The sequence below is a fragment of the Pezoporus wallicus genome, unplaced genomic scaffold, assembly GCF_028554395.1.
Source record: "Pezoporus wallicus isolate ANWC-B61680 ecotype Strahan unplaced genomic scaffold, APGP_CSIRO_Pwel_v1 contig_5787, whole genome shotgun sequence".
Lineage (NCBI taxonomy): Eukaryota > Metazoa > Chordata > Aves > Psittaciformes > Psittacidae > Pezoporus > Pezoporus wallicus.
In genome coordinates, this window is record NW_026637253.1 from 242,090 (window position 1) to 263,559 (window position 21,470).

Sequence of the window (21,470 nt, forward strand, 5' to 3'; positions counted from 1 at the left end):
CTAATGAGCTGGACTCTGCACAAAGGGCCACGCTGACAGAGTATGCAGTGCTCATTCATGTCCTTTCTGGCATGGTCTGTGCTTTCCAGCACAGCCCTGTCTCCACTGGTAGAATCCTTACATGGAAGGGAGTCCCCAAAAGCTCACTAGTGAGAGGCATCTGAAACAATACGGCTTCACTAAACCTGGGCGGAGAACAGAGGGCCCAGTTGTGTGCAGCTCCTGTATGGAGGGTCTTGAGTGAATTCTGTCTCAGCAAGTGGTTGGTCCCAGAGGGAGGCTGCTGAGAACCTGCATGGGCTGGCAGGACAGACTGTCCCTGCCTCCCACCAGCTTTCTCCCCCAGGGGGGTTTCTGTGAACAGTGAGAACAAACCCTGTGTTCCAAAGTCATTCTTGCCTCTAGGCCTATGTGTTCTTCCTCTTTATTTTATTTAAGGATGCCTATTCCAGCTCCCTTCACTACTTACTGCCAGCTTTACTCTGAACTGCCGTGCTTCTGTTAGGGAGAACCAAGGCCACATTTGCTGACAGGAGGCTGGTTGTGCTGGTTGCTTTTCTGCTCACTGCAGAGCAGCCAGCAGTCTGGATCTGAGATGAATACACAGGTCCAGTCCACTCAGCCTGCTGTGACATGCAGGGCAGAACAGTACTGAGGTTTCTTGCTCTATCACATTGCAACCTCGGGATTTACCTCTTACGCACCCCTCTTAGCCTCTCCTACCTTGCTGCTTCCAGTTTCTTTCCAGGCTTCTCTCCCTCCCACTGAGAGGATTTCTCTCAATACTCTCCCCCTGGGAAGATACTGGCTGTCATTTTTCTGTGCAGTATTTTTCTGCCGTGTAGCTTTCTCTGTGTTACTTTTATCCTGTGGTACCTCACTGACCTGAAACGTATGGAGTAGCAGAGGCTGTTCAGCATCTATGCCATGGGGGCTGGATCCTCCAGCACCATTAGGTATTACTTAATTCTTCCCTGTGAGGCTGGTGAGACACTGGCACAGGTTGCCCAGAGAAGCTGTGGCTGCCCCATCCCTGGCAGTGTTCAAGGCCAGGTCGGATGGGGCTTGGAGCAACCTGGTCTAGTGAAAGGTGTCTCTGCCCATGGCAGGGCATTGGAACTGGATGAGCTTTGAGGTCCCTTCCAACCCAAACCATTCTATGGTTCTATGATTACCATGGGCAGTGTTCTGCCTTTTAGTTGTCATCAGCCTTGGTTTAGGAGCCCTAACAGCAAATGGGAATAGGTGGTCTGTTAGAAAACCAGTAAGAAACCCACAGAGAAGAGGGTGGATTATGCAGGTGATATCCTGCTGTATTCCAGGCTCTCTTGCCCAACAGCCATTTGGAAAGCCATGTTACATTTTGTGCAGATGCTCATTAGGCTGAACAATGAAATAAACAGAGACCATTGCTCTGGTGAGTACAGATGCTCAAAGTAGCCACTTGTCTCTGGGCAAGCAGCTGTCCCCCTCCTGTTGATACTTTTGGGCCTGGTGAGAGACAAATCTGACAGTGACTAAGGAACAGGGCTTTGCCAGGACACTGCCAAAGGAACCACCAGGTAGTAGATGTCCACACACAGGCCATGTCTAAACTCTTATCATCAGCCTAGAAGCCAGCTAGACTTAGGGATCTACTGTAGGCTGGGCTTAACCTCTGTTACCAAAGTTTCCACTGATTGCAACAAGTGCTTTGGAAAGTAGCTGAGACCTACCTCTGGCCAGTGGAGTTCGGAAGTCCTTCAGCTGAATCTCGTCCTTATTTTCACCATGGCGGCGTGGTTCTGAGTTACTGGCCGGGCTTAAACCACGACATAGGGGCTTGAGACAATTAGGGGACGTAAGAGAGGTGCTTTTGGCAGGGGTCTGAGCGCCTTCCTCACCCCACACTGAGGAAGGCAGGGTTGAAAGTGGGGCTGGGTTGGTACTGTAAGCACAGATAGTCACAGGCTGCTGAACTTGCAGCTTTCCCCTTGTAACAGGCAGGTACCACATGCACCTGTAGCTGATGTTCACTGTCGTGTTACTCAAATGCCATGTCTGGTAGGGTTTCATACTGTCACGGTCTACATCAGTCATTGTTCTCTGTAAATATCTAAATACCTACCCAACATCCTACAGCTGTTCCAGCCTGCTAGGAATATACAGATAGAACTGTTTAAAGTATTACTTATACCAAATTTTTACCTGTTAAGACCCCCCCCCCCAAACACAAGAATGCTTTGTCATCTGATGGATCAGAACAGCTTAATCTATCCATTAAATATGTGTTTGCTCTTCCCTTTTCTGTACTTGTTTGGTTTTCACATGCCAGAAAAAGAGCTATTTTGATGTTATTGGCTTCAGTCATTTGGAAACGTACAGCTTCTGGCATGATGAAATTGCATCCTTTGACATCTATCATCTCTGTAAGATGCTTTTTCCGCTTCTTTAATGTGGCAGCATGTACATTAAAATATTCTGAGTAACATTCAAGCAACTCTGTGGTTTCTCTTACCCATATCCCTCTGGATTTTAGCATTTCATGACAGACTTTCATCGTGCCACTATCACATTGCCCAGAAAGCTTTAGCTGAACAGAGATCTGAAGTGACAGAAAACCAAGTGGGAATGGCGCTGGTCTCCCCTCAGCATGGGGCAGCTGGCACAACACGGCTTTGGTCCCATGCCCGGTTTTGACACCATCACTGTGTTTGCAGATACAACGCAGACACAAGAGCCTTGACCCCCCACCCCGCTTCCACAGTGGCACCAAGCCTTGTGGGTGGCAGAGCCACCTGGCTCCTGCCTTCCCTTTCCCCATGCAGGGTGACACAGCAGGGATGGCACCTTGTCCAGCAGAAATAAATGTGTTGGCAGCACTCTGCTACTTGCACACAAACACGTGTCACCTACCAGAAAACAGAGAATGGTTTGGGTTGGAAGGACCTTAAAGCTCATCTGGTTCCAACCCCCTGCCACGGGCAGGGACACATTCCACTAGACCAGGGCCTTGGGCAGTACCTGGCATGGGCTTGCCTGGTCTTTCAACCCACCATAAGAGAAAGCCAGGAAGGAGACAGCTCTTAGAAAGCATTTGAACACATGCCCTGAATTTGCAGACAGGGGTTTCACAGGCACAGCATCCACTTCACACAGGTACGGGAGCCAGCCTGTGCCAAAAGGGTGGCCATGGGGTGGGAGTCTTGGTCCAGACTGCCTGTGCTGAGTGAAACACCTGATGGGGAAGGCCAGAGGTGCTTGAACATCTGCTGCAGGTGCAAAAGGAGGGCAAAGCTGGTGAAGCAGCACCACTGTGTTCCAGGTGCTGCTTGGAGCAAGCATTTCCAGGGAAGAAGTTCTTAATTGCATGGCTGCCCCATCCCTGGCAGTGTTCAAAGCCAGGTTGGATGGGGCTTTGAGCAACCTGGTCTAGTGGAAGGTGTCCCTGTCCATGGCAGCGGGGTTAGAACCAGATGATCTTTAAGGTCCCTTCCAACCCAAAGCATTCTAGGATGCTATAAGGGCCTTGAGGTATAAGCCCTGCTCCCTAACAGCAAACGATTCAAGCTGTGCTGCTCTGCAGAGTGCTCTCCATAGCACCCCATCCTTTTTCCCTTGTTCCCTACTATTATTTTACTTTAACAGATTTTACAGTAGAAAGCTCAGCTCTGGAAAATTCAATGAGCTGGACAACAGAAATGGTGGTGACAGCAAAACATCACATGCCTTTGTACAGACTCCCATACATAGAGGCAAGGGTTGGGGTTAGCTTAACTCTGCAGCTCATTCTGCAGAAAGAGCCCAGGATTTATTTATTTTCCCTTAAGGCATCTGCTTTACAGTTTTATTCCTGCCAAATGTTTACAACCAGACAGGGCTCTGCTTTACATTAAGGAACAAACTGGTCATTTTCCTTTCCCTCATGAAAGCATTAGTGCTTTCTGCTTTAGTGCTTTCTCCAAGACTGTCTGTAGGTTGTTGCTTTGAAAGACACGTTCCTGTATCACTGCTGACAGCAAGGATGAGAGAGTTGCACAGGCCAAACCTAGTCCAGGTTGTCCAACAGGATAATACAATCAGGCTGACTAAGGAAGAGCTGTTCTTCATCCTGAAGACTGCGGGATGACAGCGTTTTACTTGGCTTCAAAGTCCTGCAGCGCTTCCAGTGGCGTTTCCATCCTGGAACACACAGGAAGAATTAAACTGTTGTTTACACAGTTTCAGAAAAACCCTTTACCTATCCCTGAGAACAAAATGAATTATGCAGTAAATGGAGCTGGCAAGTCAACAGGCAGCTGAAGCACAAGATTCCAGCTGTGGCACCTTTCTTGGGGGAAGCCACCAATCTGGGAACATCCCTCTCCCTGCAGACCCAGACACAGCCCAGAGCTCAAGAAGGATGCTCCTTTACAGGGAGGATGGGAAGCCTGGCTCCCTTCCACTCGGTCTTGGGCAGACGGGGAAGGACACACATGCAAGACCTGAGAAGCAACCTCTGGGGCTAAAAACGGTCAGGCGTTTTGTTTCTGAAATTCAGATTTTGCAGCCGTTTGCAGCTCACAAGTGAACGCCCCTCACAGCTTCACTCTGGAGGACACAGTTCTGCTGCTCTGTGTTTGCAGCCCAACCCCACTGCGCACCGGGCAGGGTGAGAAACGAAGGGAAGACCCACATTATTTAAGCAAAAGCGGTTTCTGCAGCCTCAGGAGCAGTACACGGGGTGGCCTCAGCTCCAAGGATGAGCACAAACATCAGCTTTAGTCCAGAAGCAGCAGCAGCTCTCACAAAGAGATCATCTTTACCAGCTCTACTGTTACTGCTTGGCTTCTGCTGGGAGAGCAAAGGGTACAGTGCCAGCGGCCACAGCTCCCATGCCATCCCTTGCCATGCTCTCCCAAGAGGCAAAGGACAACATGGTCCAGCTCTGACAGGGACCTGTCTTACCTGTAAGCTGGGGGTAGGTTACTAAAACCAGAAGTGCAGAAAGGAATCTACTAATGGTTACGGTTCTATTTTTCTTTCCTTAACATTTACAGTGGCAGGTATCAACCTTTCTGTAACAGGGCAACTGAAGAGCAGTAACATGGAAAACCAGGAAAGGACTACTGCATTACAGACCGATGGACACCTTGAGTAATAGCTCATGATTTATCAGCTTTTCAGCTGTTTTGACATATCATTTCTTTAGTCTCCTGACAAGAGAAAACAACAAAACACAATACCCCCAACACCCCCCCAAAACCTAACACCCCTCTCCCCCCCCCCCCCCTTCTGTTCTTACTGCCAACAGCTGTTTCCCACATCACACTGGAAGGGGTCACCCCACAGCAGCCACTGCACCCAAGCAACCCCTGCAGGTGGGTATCACAGTGAGAACAGTGGGCACACTGCCTGCCTTCCCAGAGCAGCAGCTGAAATAGCATTGAAGGATTGCTGGTTTTGGCTCAGCTCACCTCCAAGGCTGAGGAATCGAAGGGACCTTGCTGCAAAAATCTGTGTTTTTTAGGAGAATCAATGCCAGTTGCATGCTGCAGTACATATACGTCACCTGCAGAGCTACATGCAAGCAGCTTCCGTGGGATTCCCGCTATCTTCAATATTTAGTTGCATTTAGGCTGTTTAAAGCAAGCCTCAGGGCTGCTTGTTCACAGGTACTTGGCAGAAGGAAGCATCTTAGCAGCGACTTTGGGCACGCTGTCGTGAAGGAAATGATCCAGAGGTGAGTTTTTTAAAATGGATTCTGACTATTGAACCACAATGCCTCATCTCCCTGTAATAACACCACTGCCTCTGACCATGCTTGCATGAAGGCTGGTAAAAAGCTCAGGTATAGCCACAAAAAGCTGCAGAGCTTTCCTAGGGAAGCACCACACACCTTTCCAAACACATCACTTGATGCCACAGCTCGTTTGTCCCATCAGCCACAGCCGGGATTCTCCATGCATGGTTCAGACTGGGCAGATTGACAGAGGAGCTGCTCCAAGCAAAACACCTTCAGTTCAGGGTTTCAATTGCTTTGAAAGGCTTTCACCTGCCATAACCTAACTGCACCAGCTGCAAGCAGTGGCTCCAAAGGAGCATGAGCACAATGAGGAAGGAGTGAGAAAGGAGCCATGCAGCACCTCACGGCAGCCAGAGGCAGTTCAAATCTGAAGCCAAGAGCAGGGGTGACAAACCCATCCCAGGCAAAGGAGAAGCACCATGCAGCTCAGCTCGCTGCCTGGGGAAGAGCAGCTGTTACAGAAGAGATGCAGAGACCTGGAGAAAGCAGAAAGGGAAGTCCCTTGTCTATCGACCAGGCAACCGATTCACATTCTGGTGGCCAGCAGAGGCCGTGCCAGACTGATGGGCAACAGCGATGTCTCCAGTGGAGCATGGTCCTTGCTCAGCCATCTCCAGTGCTACGGGCAGGAGCAGCAGTGGGCAGCACAGCAGTTAGCTGCTCTGTGGGTTTCAGTCCAAGAGGGCTCCATCCTCACTTGTGCAGGGGAGAAAAAATGGCAGAAGGAACTCAGAAGGTGATGGGACCAAGTGGTGCTGCCGCTGGCCACTGGGAGAGTCCAGAGGCTGCAACCACTCTTGGGACATGCCTAGAGAAGTGTGAAAACAGCAGCATATGGCTGCTGGAAGCTCCCACCTTGCAGATGCTGCTGAGACAACTCAGTTTTACCACCTGCAGCCCTCCAGCAGTGGCTGAGGCTCAGGGGCAGATCCCTGTTGCTTCTGCAGCTCCAGCGTCAACCTTTGCAGCTGCTGGTCTGTAGTAGGATACAGCAGCTGTGTGCTGGCTCCAAGCCACCCACTGTCCCTTCGAGAGAAGCCAAGAGCACAGAAGACAGAAGGGACTAAAACCATCCTACTGGTGGTAACAGCAGTAGCGTGTGGTCCCAGAAACAGAGTCCCAACCCAGGAAGCCTTTCAAAGCCAGCAAGGAACAGGCTTGGATGAGTCCAACTGCTTGGCCAAAAAGCTGCAGGTTTGGAAGAGGTTTGCCCCTGAGAGGCCCAAGCACTGCCACTGGGAATGATCTCCAGCCCAAGAGTGCTCGCACCTGGGCTGGCTGATGGCCACTGAGCTGGAGCCTGGCAAGGGCAGAGCCCAGTGGCTGCAGCCCTGCTTCAAGGCAGCTGACAGCCATTTTGTTAGAAATTATATCCGTTGGGGATTTTAGTTTGGGAATGTGAGACACTCCCTGGAGAGATTCAAGCTGAAAAACCCTGGCCCAAGAGCAGCCCTTATCAGATGCTTGTAAAGAAGTCTGTGCTGTGTTTTGAGAATAAGGTATCCCTGTTGGTGAAGCCAAAATGTCACCTGCTTTATGTGACAAGGTGACTTGCTACAAAGTGCAAGGATTCTTCATGTGCAGATGACCATTAAAAACTTAAATAATAAAATAAAATCAGTGTACACAGCACAAGGGATGTTATTCATCTGAAAACATCTATGGAACATTCTAGTGTTGAGCTTCCCATTTTTATTAACATCAATTATTTTACGAAATAATGAAACCCCTTTAATTGCCATCATACGAGCTCACCTGACCTTTACACCTTGCTGCTCAAACACTGAATGTCTGCAACAGGAAATAACTAAATCAAGCCTAGCAGCACATAAGGTATGGCATCTCAAAACATAGAACAGAAACCTTCAACTTGTTGCCATGGATGAACAGTTACTCGTGAGTGCTGCTGCTCACACTGTGGTACTACACGGGTCTGGAAGCAAAAGGTTGCAGTGGGAAAACAGACTTCAGGGATTTTCTCTGTAGGTGACCCCCCTGGCACAGCAGAAATGCACACCTGAGCTTTCACTGACATTAAGCAGAAAGGACTCACGTCAGCTTTGCACATGACAACAGTTCAGGCACAAATCAAGCTGCTGGGTTTTATCTTCACCTGACATTGCTCAGTTCTAGTTGTCAGCCAAGCCCGTACGAGCCATAGCATCCCTGCACAAGTAGCTGTTTGTAGTTTAGCTGTGCTGTGGGTCCTCCCAAAGGCAGCAGCCAACTCCAGTGATCACTGACTTTCAGTCAGCTCTGCTTTTGTTTTTAAGCCTCAAAACTATGCACAAACCTACCCAGGAAGGTAACGTAGCAGTTCCTAAGGCTATTATCCTAAAACAGAGTAACTATTCCTGCCCTCTACCTGCATCTCCAGTGTCCTTGTCTCTTAAGAAATTTTCACACACAAAACCCCCTGAAGCAGGATATATATCGAGCAGACATCCATAAACAAGTGTAGCAGGCTGGCTTCAGTTATTTGTCAGGACCACCGAGTGTATCCTACAAATACTGCAGAACAGAACAAACCCATGCTGGTGTTATCTCAACATGGCACCCTCTGCAATTAAAACCACCTTCCCACATTCCTTGTCTTCCCAAGATCCTTTACAAGACTCCTTTCAGTTAAGGAAATAAAACCAAGCACATCTCTGCTTCCTTCATCTTCCCTAGCCATTGTCAATCAGGATGTTTTCCAACTGCTTCTCTTCTTAATTTTCTGCTGCCCCATCCCCTCCTCTCCCATCTCATCCCTCCACTTGCTCCCCCACCAGCCAACACAAGTGACTCCACCAGCCAAGCCCAGCTCCCACCCCATACACCAGCCACTGCAAAAGAGGGACTGATGTTTCATACAGTACAGTTCAGAGAAATAGGAATTTGCATCCAAGTGAAATACATTTCTATGAGAAAAATAAAATTAAAAAAAAGGATTGTGTCATATGAGACAATGCTGAGATGCCCCAAACATTTTCTTGTTAACAAATTAAGGACCCCCTGAAAAGAGAACACCAGCACACTGGCATCACAGTGCTACCTTGGATGAGAAGCCTTATGTCTCTCTCACCTGAAAGAGGTATTTCAGTGACACAGAAGTACACCTATATTTCCAAGGTCAGCTTTGTAGACCTAAAGTTTCCTAAATGCTGCTGAAAGACTACGAGAGACTACAAGAGAGTTAAAGACATTCCAGGTGTGCCTGAAGAAAAAAAGAACTTAAAATGGCATTTTCCCCAGTATGACAAACATTCCAAGCAGCAGAGGACTGACTGGAACTTCTGCAGGGCAGGAGAGCAGCGTGCAGCTACAAGACTTCAAGATTTATTTACTTTAAACCTTATCAGCTGCTGCAGCTGGACAAGCACACCTGTAACACCACTAAGGACATAAGGTTTTGATACCATGCCATTTTGCGGGTGGCAGTATGTATTTAAACAGGAAACCTGTCAATATGAAGTGCTTATATCTTACCTGAAAATGATTCCTTGAAAAACAGCTTATACTTTTAAAGGCCAATACAATTATGTATTATTTTAATCTTAATGCTAAAGGAAGAGAAAAAGCATATTCACAATGCCAACACCTCGGTTGGAAAACTTTGTATTGCTATCCAGTGATGCTGTCTGCCCTGGTTTTGGGTCCATTTAAAAAAACAACATGAATTTTACCCACTTGTTAGCTGGGTAAAACCACCATCCACAGCTATATCAGAATAAGACAAGTTATAGGGACACGGCTCAACAGCATTAGATTATTGATGTCGTACATACCACACAGCAGTATCATGATGGGGTTCATACTTGTCACAAAACACCTCAAGCCACTTGGCAAATCTTGTCTTGCCACTTACAGTAAAAGACGCCCCAAACCTGAAGGAATCTGCCGGCACTGTTGTCAGCTTCCCTACCCAGAGGCTGGTATATCTTGTTTTCCTCTCAAAAGACATGAAATAAGGTGAACATCCAGAACAGCTTGCCCTACCTGCCACCTCCAGCTCAAACACCAGAAGACAGCCAGCACCAATCCTTCTCCAGCGAGGTTCAGTCCCTGTGTCCAGGTTGTCTTGGATTTGAGAGGGGAACATCACTGGACCCCACATCACTACAGTTCACCTCTGGAGAGATTTCCACACCTGTAACCCTCAACTTATGCTGTACTACAACGTTTTCTAATCAAATAATGTAATATCCAATTCATCAAAGTAAGGAAGTCACTGGTTTTCTTTTTCACTGAACCGTGGTGAAAAAGGTCACTGTTTTATTCAGCATCAGTCACATAACAGTTGTCTGTTTCTATTACTAGAAAGAATTTATTAAAATAGTCCTGAAAGACAGCTTTTCTTTCTCCAATGATTTCAAAACTATGCCTTTTAATGCCAATTCCACACAGTCACGGGATTGATCGGTAGTAGTCAGTTATAAGCAATCGTCAAGGCACAAGCTCAGCTCTGCACATCCGCTGCAGCTTGTATTGGAAAAAAGAGATATGCCAGTTACATCCTCACTTAAAAATGCATAATCCCTTTGTCATACACTGCAACAGGAGAAATTAACATTAAACACAGACTACGAAAGGTAAAGGATTTATTTCTGATATGATTTGTAGAGTTAAATTAAAAACCTACTGAATACTTTATGTAATAGATGAACATAACCTTAGTACTTACTTTCTAACAGTTTAATTAATGGTTGGAAGTGTACAACATGAAGTAGGCCTTACGTTTAATATTGTTCAATTTTGCTTATTGTTAGATGAGATTAAAATACAGTAGCCATCCCTTTAGATTATGTTGCAACACTGATCATGTGCCTTGATAAGTAGGAACAATAAGTCATTAAATAAACGGTGATGACATAACATGTAGGGAAGACTTTGGATTGTCTATTTAAAATGTCAACGTAATAGGCAATTAAGAATAAAACTTCATTTTAAGTGCACTTCCACATGCTTTGTTTATAATAAAGCAAAAACTTCCTATCTTTTTTCCAAACACTTCACTCCCTACTCTAAAGCTGTTCAGTTGAAAATGCACTTTCCCCAGTAAACATCTTTTTAAAAAAAGTAACTAAAATTTCTACCCTTTCTTATGCTAAGAAATGTTTCCTAATTAAAAACACAGTTTATTACAAGACATGTGTAGGCAACATATAGTGAAATGAGATTTAATTGTTGTGCTGTGACTAAAGTAAAGTTCTCAAGGCTGCAATTTAACATTCCGAGTTCTCCCTTCCGTCTTTATTGATTCTTAAGATTTTGCACAGAAACTCTTTGGGGGCTAGAACAGCAGTAATTGCATCACACTGTTTTCCAAGACTTCAAGTTTCAAAAGCAAACTCTTCAAAAAGTACAGTTCTTGATTTGATTAGATACAGGGACAAAAATATAGCACATACTTGAAGGTTACATGGTCTACAAATGATGGCAATATTTTCCTTGGGAGAGTACAGTTTGTTTTCTTGTAAATACTCAAAAAGGCTCAACTTCAAGCAGTAATAAACACAAGCAAAAGTGATTTAACCCTTAAAATAAATATTCAGGAAAACCTCTCTGTACATACAAGTGAAAGAATATGTAACACTTTCACGCTAAAAGAAAAAATAAAGATTTTGTTCATATAAGCAGCTGAAATCTGCTGTTCCAGCCCAATGTCCCCAGTAAAGAAGGGAGGCACAAACACAGGTGACTACTGTAGCTCACTATCTTATGGCCTTTTTAGACAGGGACATCATCACCATCATTTTGTAATCCCTTTTTTTTATATATTTTTTTCTATTTTGTTATATTCATTACAGCATGCCAAATCCTTTGGCATATGTGATGGCCTTCAATAATCTCTCCTTAAGCTTTTCTTTGCTCGAGTACTCCGGAAGCAAAAGTACATTAAAGCATGTGTGAGATGTAGGTAACCTGTGGGGAAAACAAAGGGAAAGAGAAAAACAAGAATTCAGATCTGGGAACATGCAGTACCTGCAAAGAAACACATTGCTCTTTCACAGATCCAAAATAATGAATTTAAAGAGAATCCACTTTGCTTAAAGATGCAACTGTCCAGATTTAACAAAGTTAACTTAAAAGCAAAGAATTTGCTTCCATTTATAAACAAACAAGAAAAACGTAGACTTTTTTTTCTTTTACCTCTCTGTATCTGGGCCATTTTTGGCTATGATCATCTTTAACTTTCCAAGTCCTCCCACAGGGGCTCTGTCTGTGCCTGTTGTAAACTGTAAGAATAGCCTTTTCTGTTCGTCTGTAAATGAATGGACAATTTCCCAGAATTCCCTATGAAGGAAGAAATCAAGAAGTGAACTGAAACCTGGTATAAATGAGACTCTTGGAAGTAACTGAACTTTGAATGTTTAGTTATCCTTATCAACCCTAACAGCAAGTTTACAAGTTGCATTCATAAACCAAACCAGTAACTTCTTTACCAATCAAATGAGATTCAGAAGTAGAAATTAGAATTAGTACCAAAACACTGCAATTTAACTGTTTTTAAATGTTAATTTGGCTGATAAATGAAGAATATTTTCAGATCACTTAATTTAGGATTCCCATTTCCTACGGAATTATACTGGTTCCACTACAATGTTCATTTCTACCACCATCTTAAACACTACAGTAAGCAAACAGCTGCTGTCAAGGTTTTCTACCCTAGCAGGAATTAGTTAAGTAGTTGGCAAAGTCTAGAGCACTCAAGATGCACACTTCCCTAATGCTTGTCTTCAGAATTCTCTAGTCAAAGGGGACACAAAAGTAGAAACATCAAAAACACTGAATTTACTTGATTTCTAATTAGAGCAGAATGGTTTACTCATGCAACCTATCTAAACAATTCAGTGTGATTTCTTTTTTTTTTTTAAAAACAGCAGCAAAGCAATGGTTATTTATTGAAACAGCCCTGTTTATACTGGGGATTATTTAACTGTATGGTATGAAAGACAAAAACCCAGGGAAAAATCCCTCTTAATTTTTACCAAAGTTCACTAGAAGCTGAAGACAGTACACTTACAACTATGTGCTCTTTCCTAATGATGGTACTTGAGTAAAGCGGAATTATACATAAGACACTTGAATCTCCAGCACTACAAAAATACTCCATGTTACAATACTGTGAAGAAACAGCCATGTCAAGTGCTTTTTATCTTTCAGAAATCAGAAAAAAAATAAAAATTACCTAATAATAAGAGAGTCTCTGGTATAGCCACCATCATATTCTGTAGTTTCTTCTAGTGCTTGAAAATCTAAATTCTGTAAGAAGATGACATTTTTTAAAATGACCACTAGTTAGGTACTTAGGATCAAAAAAGCTCCACTTTCTGGTGTACATTCAGAATTCTTACCCTACTTCCACATATAAGTAATTCAATTTCCTCTGGTCTAAATAAATATTTCAAAGGAGATTCATTGGTCACCATGTGGAATCCTCTCCGAAAGGCCTTGAACTGCTTTTCTACTGATTTATTGAGGATATAGTCAGCATACAGATTGACAAATTCCTGTAAGGAAACAATCCCCCAAAAAACCTTAGTACTTTGACACATGCCACTCAACGTATCTCCAAAAAATGTAAGACCCCAAAATACACGTAATTCTATGTAGATTACCTGGGTTCAGCTTCTACTCAGCAATAATACAGAACATGTCTCACACAGTTCTCAGACAGGTCAAACACCACATCCAGAAGCTACAGATGCATACATCAATGCTTTCTTTAAAAGATAAGCCTTTCCTGCTTACAACGATACTGTGCTATAGCAATTAAAAAAGGCTTTTAAGCTTAAGTCAGGAATGAGACCAAACCTCTGCAGTGCTACACAATTCTGCATACAGTATCTAAAAATTACAGATTACATTAAAAATCATTTGAGTGTACCTTTCTGTTTTCATTTGTAATAGGAATTTTATCACCGTTTTCCTTTAAATCATGCATCATTGGATTGCCAAAGAGATCCGTGTGAGATATTTGAAACGTTATCATCATATCATCTTCCACACTTCCTTCATACTCTAGCAAGTCTCTCAAACTCTGGTAAAGAACCTAGTGAAAAAAAAACAAAACAATAAATGTCTGTCATAAGCAGATTTCAGGATTTCACTGAGTAATACCAAAAGGCATAAAATCATCTGCTCAAAAAGGGTTATTGCATTCTATATAACACAAGTCCCCCAAGATCTCCCATGACAGTCCAAACAAAGGTATGTTAACCTCCGTGTTTGAAAGAACCAATAGCAGATATTAAGGAAAGATAAAAAAGAAACATGGCAATGAATGATAAAACCTTTAGAAGAGCCTACCAGTACACAGGAATATTCCTAAATGCAATGGTCAAACCTGTAGCTTAAGAGTCACTGACTACCTCTTTACCGTTAAACTCTCTTGAAATTGTATTTATTTTTGGCATCCAGAACACGTTACGCTAGTAGGTTGAACGTACACACATTAAAATCAAAAGAAAATGCTGTATCTTATATCAGCTAAACTCCAGGCAGCAAGCTTCTGTCTTCTACATCTTGATTTAAACCCCAAACGAACTAGGAAGCAATCTTGAAGCGACAGACGGGCAGTTATTAAGAAGAAAACATTTATGCACAAATAAAAAAAATAATAACTAAAATCACAAGTTAAGTCAGAATTTGCCAAGTGGAATCTGAAATTAACTGCAAGAGCTTGCTCTATTCAAAGGAGTGACCAGCCTTCCTCCATGCTATGCCTCAAGAAAAGCTCAAGACTCTTTCGGAAACCAAAGGCTATGCACAAAGGGAACAATTATTTGTCTGAGGCAGAGGTGTAGGACTCAAGAATGCAAAACAAAGGAAAAGCAACAACTGAGTGCAACTGTATTTTTTATAGTGAAGTAGAAATAATAAATTCCTCCTAAATGTTTCAATTATTAAAAGAGTTTACATGTAAGCCTCATCCTTTCACTAAATATATCCTTTTGATTCTTCCACAGCACCTTTAAAATACCTTGCGCTGACAGCGGCTGGACTTGGAACTGCTGGTGTGAGGGCTGGTGACCACCACATCCTCCATGCTCTAGCAGCTGGACTCAATATTAAAGGTCTTTTCAAACAGTTGATTTTATGATTCTACTCATCTTTTCTGAGTAGCTGAAGATTTGCATAAGCACTTATGAAAAGAGAAATGAAGCATTCCAACTCATATTAGCTAGCATGTGAGAAAGCTACTGGTGATTTTTAATTGCAGATGAAGCAGGGCAAGTCACCCTGCATAGCTGCTTCTATGCTCTATCTAAAACACACGCATGGCTTAGTGCTTTTGTATAGCCACTGGCTGGGGAGAGGTAGGGAAGACGGATACTGATCATTGCTCCCAAACTGTGCAGATATTCAGACTGCCTCGTCCGTCTTTTGCTTTAAGACAAAAAACCAAAACCAAACCCCAAGTGCATCACACCTTTTTTGCATGTCTACTGTTACTTTCATATCTGTTGTAGAAATCTACTTCTACAAATAAATATAACCAGCCTAATTTTAGAAGTCTTTTTGGGAAGATACTATGAATAATAGTTACTGCTTAGTAGTGCTTAGTGATAATAAACAATTTAGACAGCATGTAAAATAAAAATGTAACAAAGCCTTACTGATACCCAGCCCTATTTGTTGACTTGACAATTCTTCCTCCAAGCCAGATGTAGTAAGAGATTTTACTGCTTATGAATTAATATTTAACAAATGCATAGTCTTTACACAAGTCACTGGTTATTTCACTTCCACTTCTGACAGTGATCTTGTACTTGCATTATTTGTATCTGTTGCATGACAAATGCATTAATAAACTCAAAGAACATAATGAACTTACAGGATGAGAGTCTGCCAGATCACGGAAAGTTCCTTTTTTGCCCATTAGCTTCCTGTAGACAACCATGGGAAAATGTACGTCCAGTATACAGTTATTGTAAATAGCCAGCCCCAGTACTATGCCAATCAGTGTAAACTGACCCTCGGTTTCAAAAGAGGACGGATTAAACCAGAACAGTTTTGTAGATTCATCGTATGTGAACATCCCTGTAAGAAAAATGAAGTTGAACAATCATGGTTACATTTCAATAAAAATGACATGTAAAACACACCATTATAAACACATTTGCATTAGAATGCCTCTAAAACATGCTTAGCTTAACATTATAGTGAATTTAATGCGAAGAGAACCTGCCTACCTTAGGGTAATTTGAGCTGCTCAAAATACTGTTACTAACATTATCACTAAAAGTATGCCAGAAACCTGCGATACAATATCCTGCAATGCCCACCAAACCTGTTCATGCAGGGCCTTTCATCGCCTGCCATTACTAAGTAGCCAGGAGCACACTGTCAACATACATTGTAACTTCGATAAATACAACAGGACAAGAAAATAACAGTCAAAACACATGTGGATGAAATAATCCTGAAGAACTCCAATTAGTACAGAGCAACAGCCTTTCCTTAAAGGCTTTTCCAGATCAGTTCCAGCAAAGGAACAGGACTAGATGCAGCCTTATGACTGAATTGGAAGCTATGAGAACAGGGCATGGATTAACCATCACATATAATCTTAGATCCCCACATTTGGGTTTTGTTTGTTTAAAGGTACTTGGCAAGGCCCACTGTTGCTGCAGCTATCACATACATCTTGAGGAGAAAACGTAACATGAGACTGTGTTTCACAGGAGGGGATGCAACTTTAACAGCTTATCACCGTTGAAAGCGAAGAGGTTTTGCTTTGCTTCCCTGTCTCCCTTCATCTGATTTTCTGCAAAGTCCACAAACTAAGTACCTTTACAGAAGTCTTCAAACGGCTGAACTGGCAAATGCCAGGAGCTACAGGGAGTGGATACGGCTGTATAGACAAGAGAAGGATAAAGCCTTACCCTTTTGGCTGTAGACTAGCTCTTGTTTACGAAACCCAAGTTTGTGCATAGGCTATACACTATTTAAATGAACCCTACAGTAAAATCCATTTCCTTACTAGATACTAAAACAAGATAAATTCAAACCCCATAGACTTAAGGGGAGAGACTAGTATAGTCACAGTGACCTGTTACCTTTACAGCTTGAGATCATGATTTCCAGGCAGAGCTTAAGGAAAAGTGCTGAGGCTCCTTCCTCCCAACACAACAGAATTTAGATGCACATGGTCAACAACATGAACTACGTTTGCCACAAGGATTTATCTTGTCAGCTCTTAAAAGATATGCTTATTTACAGCCTACTGAGATGGTACAAACTGATTACAAAGCCACAAACAGAGTCACAGAATTACTCCCAAGACTAAAAATGTCACCTTCAGCTAAGAGATAAAGCCTGAATTCTCATTCAGTGTAAGGAAATGACCTGCAAACACATTCAGAGACTGGCTATTCCCCAAAATTGAAGATTATTTATCACAGTAAGATACTAGGACAGGGCCAGCTATTAGGGGAAGCACATAAATAACAAGACTAACATCAGGTAAGGTAGCTGGAAATCAGAAATGGATAAGGAACACAAACATATATAGGAGAAACATTACAGAGAACCCTGCATTCCATTTTCTGAATTGACTGAAGTAACTTCTGGATTACTGGCAAAATAAAAGCAATTACTTGTACTTTCTGAAAGAAAATGGAAGAGTTAAACAGTCAAAATAAACAACTCCAGCAAATGTCTAATAATTAAGGACTAACACTTCACCCAGACCAACATCTGGAAACACTTTCATGTGAAATACAGCATTTTAGTCATTGACCAAAACTAAGACTATAGTACATTAACATTAAAATAAAACACCAGAATAAAATGGAAGCTTCAATAAGACAAAACCAATTGTATAGTGTTGGCTGGAATACTGTATAAAGTTATTCCTTCTTTCCTTTTACCATGGTGACTGTTGGTCATAAATCTAATTTTGCTCAAGTAATTACCTCCTTTGAGTAAAACCTGACAGTACTTTAATATCAAAATACTTGAAATGTAATGGCAACAAAATTTACAGGTATAAGCGTGACTTCACACATACCTATCAGATGACATTTTAAATTCCATTTAAAGGATTTCCTTCATTTTCTCTGGTAAATGAAGTGTTTATGAATCAACAAAAACCCACTTGGCATATATGGTGTATAAACTGTTAAACTGCAGTGCATATTAATAGGTGCAAAAGTATGAATGCAAGCTACATTTTCTGGTTTTGCACATTTATGTCAAAAGCAAATAAATACCCAGCCCCCCCCCCAAGTTGATATGAATACAAAAAAGTGTACTTACTTTTTACTTTTTTGTATTTTGAATACAGAAGTAAAATACAAACCATGCATGCACATCTTATCTATTACCCATCTTTATACACAGGGAGCATATATACACTGCTGGATTTTAGCTGAATCAGATTTCAGTTACTAAATGGGATTATTTCAATATAGGCATCGCACGCAACTTCTGCTTAGCTAAACTCAGGTAAAGAGAATAAATGTATTTTGCATTGAAAATATACCTTTGTCAAAGTAGGGAGACTTCCTTATTTTGTTGTACTCCAATTTATTCCAAGTAACCTTGCTAATTCAGATTCCAATCCCTCCAAGTTAATGGTAGTTTTCAGAGTAAGACTTGCCTATGGATCTGTATTGCTTGTGATAAGAACTGGCTTGTGTATGGGTAATAGTAAGCGTCAAGGTTCAGATCCTGTTACTGATTCTGGGGACTTCCTCTTCAACCTGAACAAACTGAACTTTTATGTTTATATTCATCAATTTTCTAAGCTACAAAACCAGCAGCTTTATTTTTTAAAACAGCTCAATGAACCCAAATTAACTAATGGCTACATGCTGTTGAGCTTCTTTAATGGAAGCCTTAACAGGAACTGCAATATGTCATCATCGTTCAGAAACTATGAAATTAGTATAAGAACCTGCTAGGTCTCATTTCTGTTCTAACACAAAGTATTAGTAACATTTTAAGACATTTTAATCTTATCAGAGCAGCAGACCAGCTGCATATTAAAAGCAGTACGTCTCTGCATATATGAAGCAGAAGCGTTAGACACTAGTGCAGGGAGCAAGGAGGGTAAAAGAGAAAAAAGGCAAGATGGAAATATGACTGTTAAAACACAAATATAAAACTTTGGCTCTGATATATCAAAATCTTAGTTCTAAGTAACTACAATGAAATCTGACATTACTGCTACACTTTGGATTTGTACCCCTTTTTAGATGAAATCATTAGAAGAACTGACGCTATCAGACGTTTTAAGCTGGAGGAAGGGGAGGAAATAAAAACTCACCATAAGTCCTACTCTGGTTTTATTGCAGAAGCTCTTCCTCTTTGGTTTGATTACTAATTCTAGAAGCTAATCACAAAGCAGAGTGAGGAGAAAGGTGAGAGAAAAAACACAGGAACCCTGCAAAGAAACCCTATACTACTGATGTATATTCAAACAGGCAGTGGCAGCTTTCACTAGCTATACACATAGCTTTTCATCATTCCTCCTTAGGAGGATGACTGATGATAAAGACACAGTGAGCCTCAAGGGGTCAAATGCTCTCATGATCACCAAGAAATCTGGAGAGCTTCAGAAAGAAGCAGCAGCAGATACAGAAAGGCACTGCATAAACACAGAACAGGCCAGGTTGGAAGGGACCTTGAAAGATCATCTGCTCCAACCTTTTGTGTGAAAAATTTGATAAATTAGTAAATTCTTATATCACATACCAATATCTGGATTGAAGATTTCTTCCACAACCAGTTGAAAAAATTCTTTGGAAACACCTCCTTCATCTACCCCTTGCTCTCCTTCAAATTCAACATACAATTGCTTCTTCAAGTCTGCAGGATTTTCCATGGCAATCATCTCTAGCTATTGAGTGAACAGACAGAAGTATTTCATTAGTAAACCTGTTTACCAGAAGAGTCGACTGAGTATCAAATAATGAAATCAAAACTACCCTCCAAACTTAAGAAAGCAAGTATAAATCTCAACGGTAAAATATCAGAAACCAATAGTAACGCTAAATCACTCTAAGCCTGTATCAGAATTTGGGGATTAACACAGCAAGAAACTTAGCACAGATCTGATCTGTTAGCCAATTAAGACTGTTAGCCTTCTCCGTTTCTATTCTTCTAAGCACTTATTTTAAATAAGTTAGCATTGTGTTGCACAAAATTCACAGAAAACAGTATGAAAACAAGATTTATTACTGGGATAATCAAATTCATCTGACAAAGAAAAGAGACTGCAATCTGATCTACATGTTTGCAACAAATGGTTTTGTGAAGGGATTACACAAGATATGTTTTCAGAGTGAAAGACAGAAGACAAGCCTTTGACTAGTAATCGCATCTCACAAAGAAAGAGATGGAGAAAAAAACAAACAAAACAAAATACCCCAGAAATTAGAAGACACTAACATTACAGTCAAATTGGTCTCCTTTCCTCTTGACTCTAATAAGGAAGTCTCAGAATTTCTTGCTCTTATTTCTTCAGTGCCTTTAAACAGATCTACTGCACTGCTTCCATGAAAGTGAATATTCAGTTAAGGTCAAATACCAGTTATAACATCTCACAGGAAAGGAGTTCATGTCTACATAAAGGCCATTACATATCTTTCACTTTCTTACAACAAAAATGTATCCTTTCAGTTAATCAAAAGTTATGCAAGAATACCTTGCAGCTGATACTATGCTGCTTAAAAGCATAAATATATTGGTTAAATCTGTGCAACATGATTATATTAAACATGTCTTTGTGGCAAAGAAGAAAATGCAACAGCAGTAAAGCACAAATGGACCTGTGCATTCCTCTACCAAGACTGTATTACTGGTGAGATTTGCCTCTAAGCCGGACTACTGAAACCTGTACTTACCACCAGGTGTCCTTAACACACCGAAACACTTCTATTCCACTACTTACCTTATCCACACACACATGCCAACACATTCTTTACATCCCAGAGTTCTACTACACAGTTGTAAAGGAGAACAGGAACAGAACAGAGAGGATAAAGACAGCAATAATCACACCATCAACTCAAAATGACAGCACCAGTAAGACACATTTTCTCCTGGTAACTGCCAAATCAGCCAGCCCATGTTTCAAGCAGCACAGCAGGGGCAGATGTGAGACACTGCTAAAGGTAGTTAGCATTAGCAGGTCCAGAGACTTTGAAGCTCCTCATGCAAAAAGAGCATGTGGAGAAAATTGCACTACCTGGAACTGAAAACTAGTGTCAGAAGGAAACAGAGTGTAACTTCAGATCATATAAAGCTCAGGTAAAAAAACCCAAACAAAAACCAAACCCAAACCAAACCAAACAACAGGCAAACCACGAAGACCCCAGTAAAGAGAGCAAGTCAGATCAGTTGATTGGGACCGATACCGTTACAAGATCATCTGGAAAACATAGTTATGTTCTACATAAACCATCTGGTATTCTATTGCATACTACTTGCAGTGAAGTGGCTTTGCCTTTAAGGAGACCAAATAATATTTATTCTTTGAAATTCACTGTAATTTTTATCAACAATACTTCTGCAGCAAAACTATGTTGTGGCGTGCGTCCCCTGCCCTGCTATTCTCATCACATGCTTTCCATAAAATGTAATCTTTTATCTCGTAAAATCATGAAAACCTTAAAATTGTGCATCTTACAGATATGTAAAATCTTTTCTTCCTGAACAGGACAACAATAGAGCTTAAGGCATGTTTCAAATACAACTGAAGATTTTCAAA

General features: G+C 41.8%; 1 protein-coding gene across 9 annotated transcripts in view; it reads right to left on the reverse strand.

Moving 5' to 3' along the window:
• Nucleotides 1-10,899: 10,899 nt before the first annotated feature.
• UBE3A (ubiquitin protein ligase E3A) overlaps nt 10,900-21,470 on the reverse strand; it is a 53,362-nt gene continuing 42,791 nt past the window's right edge. For all 9 annotated transcript variants that reach the window (XM_057404453.1, XM_057404460.1, XM_057404457.1 and 6 more), the window contains 7 exons: nt 19,454-19,598; nt 15,588-15,793; nt 13,638-13,802; nt 13,105-13,260; nt 12,939-13,012; nt 11,900-12,043; nt 10,900-11,671 (listed from right to left, as the gene is read on the reverse strand). In XM_057404453.1, the coding sequence (XP_057260436.1) occupies nt 11,551-11,671; nt 11,900-12,043; nt 12,939-13,012; nt 13,105-13,260; nt 13,638-13,802; nt 15,588-15,793; nt 19,454-19,598 (1,011 nt within the window). In that variant the 3' untranslated portion in view covers nt 10,900-11,550. The remainder of the gene's footprint in view (nt 11,672-11,899; nt 12,044-12,938; nt 13,013-13,104; nt 13,261-13,637; nt 13,803-15,587; nt 15,794-19,453; nt 19,599-21,470) is intronic.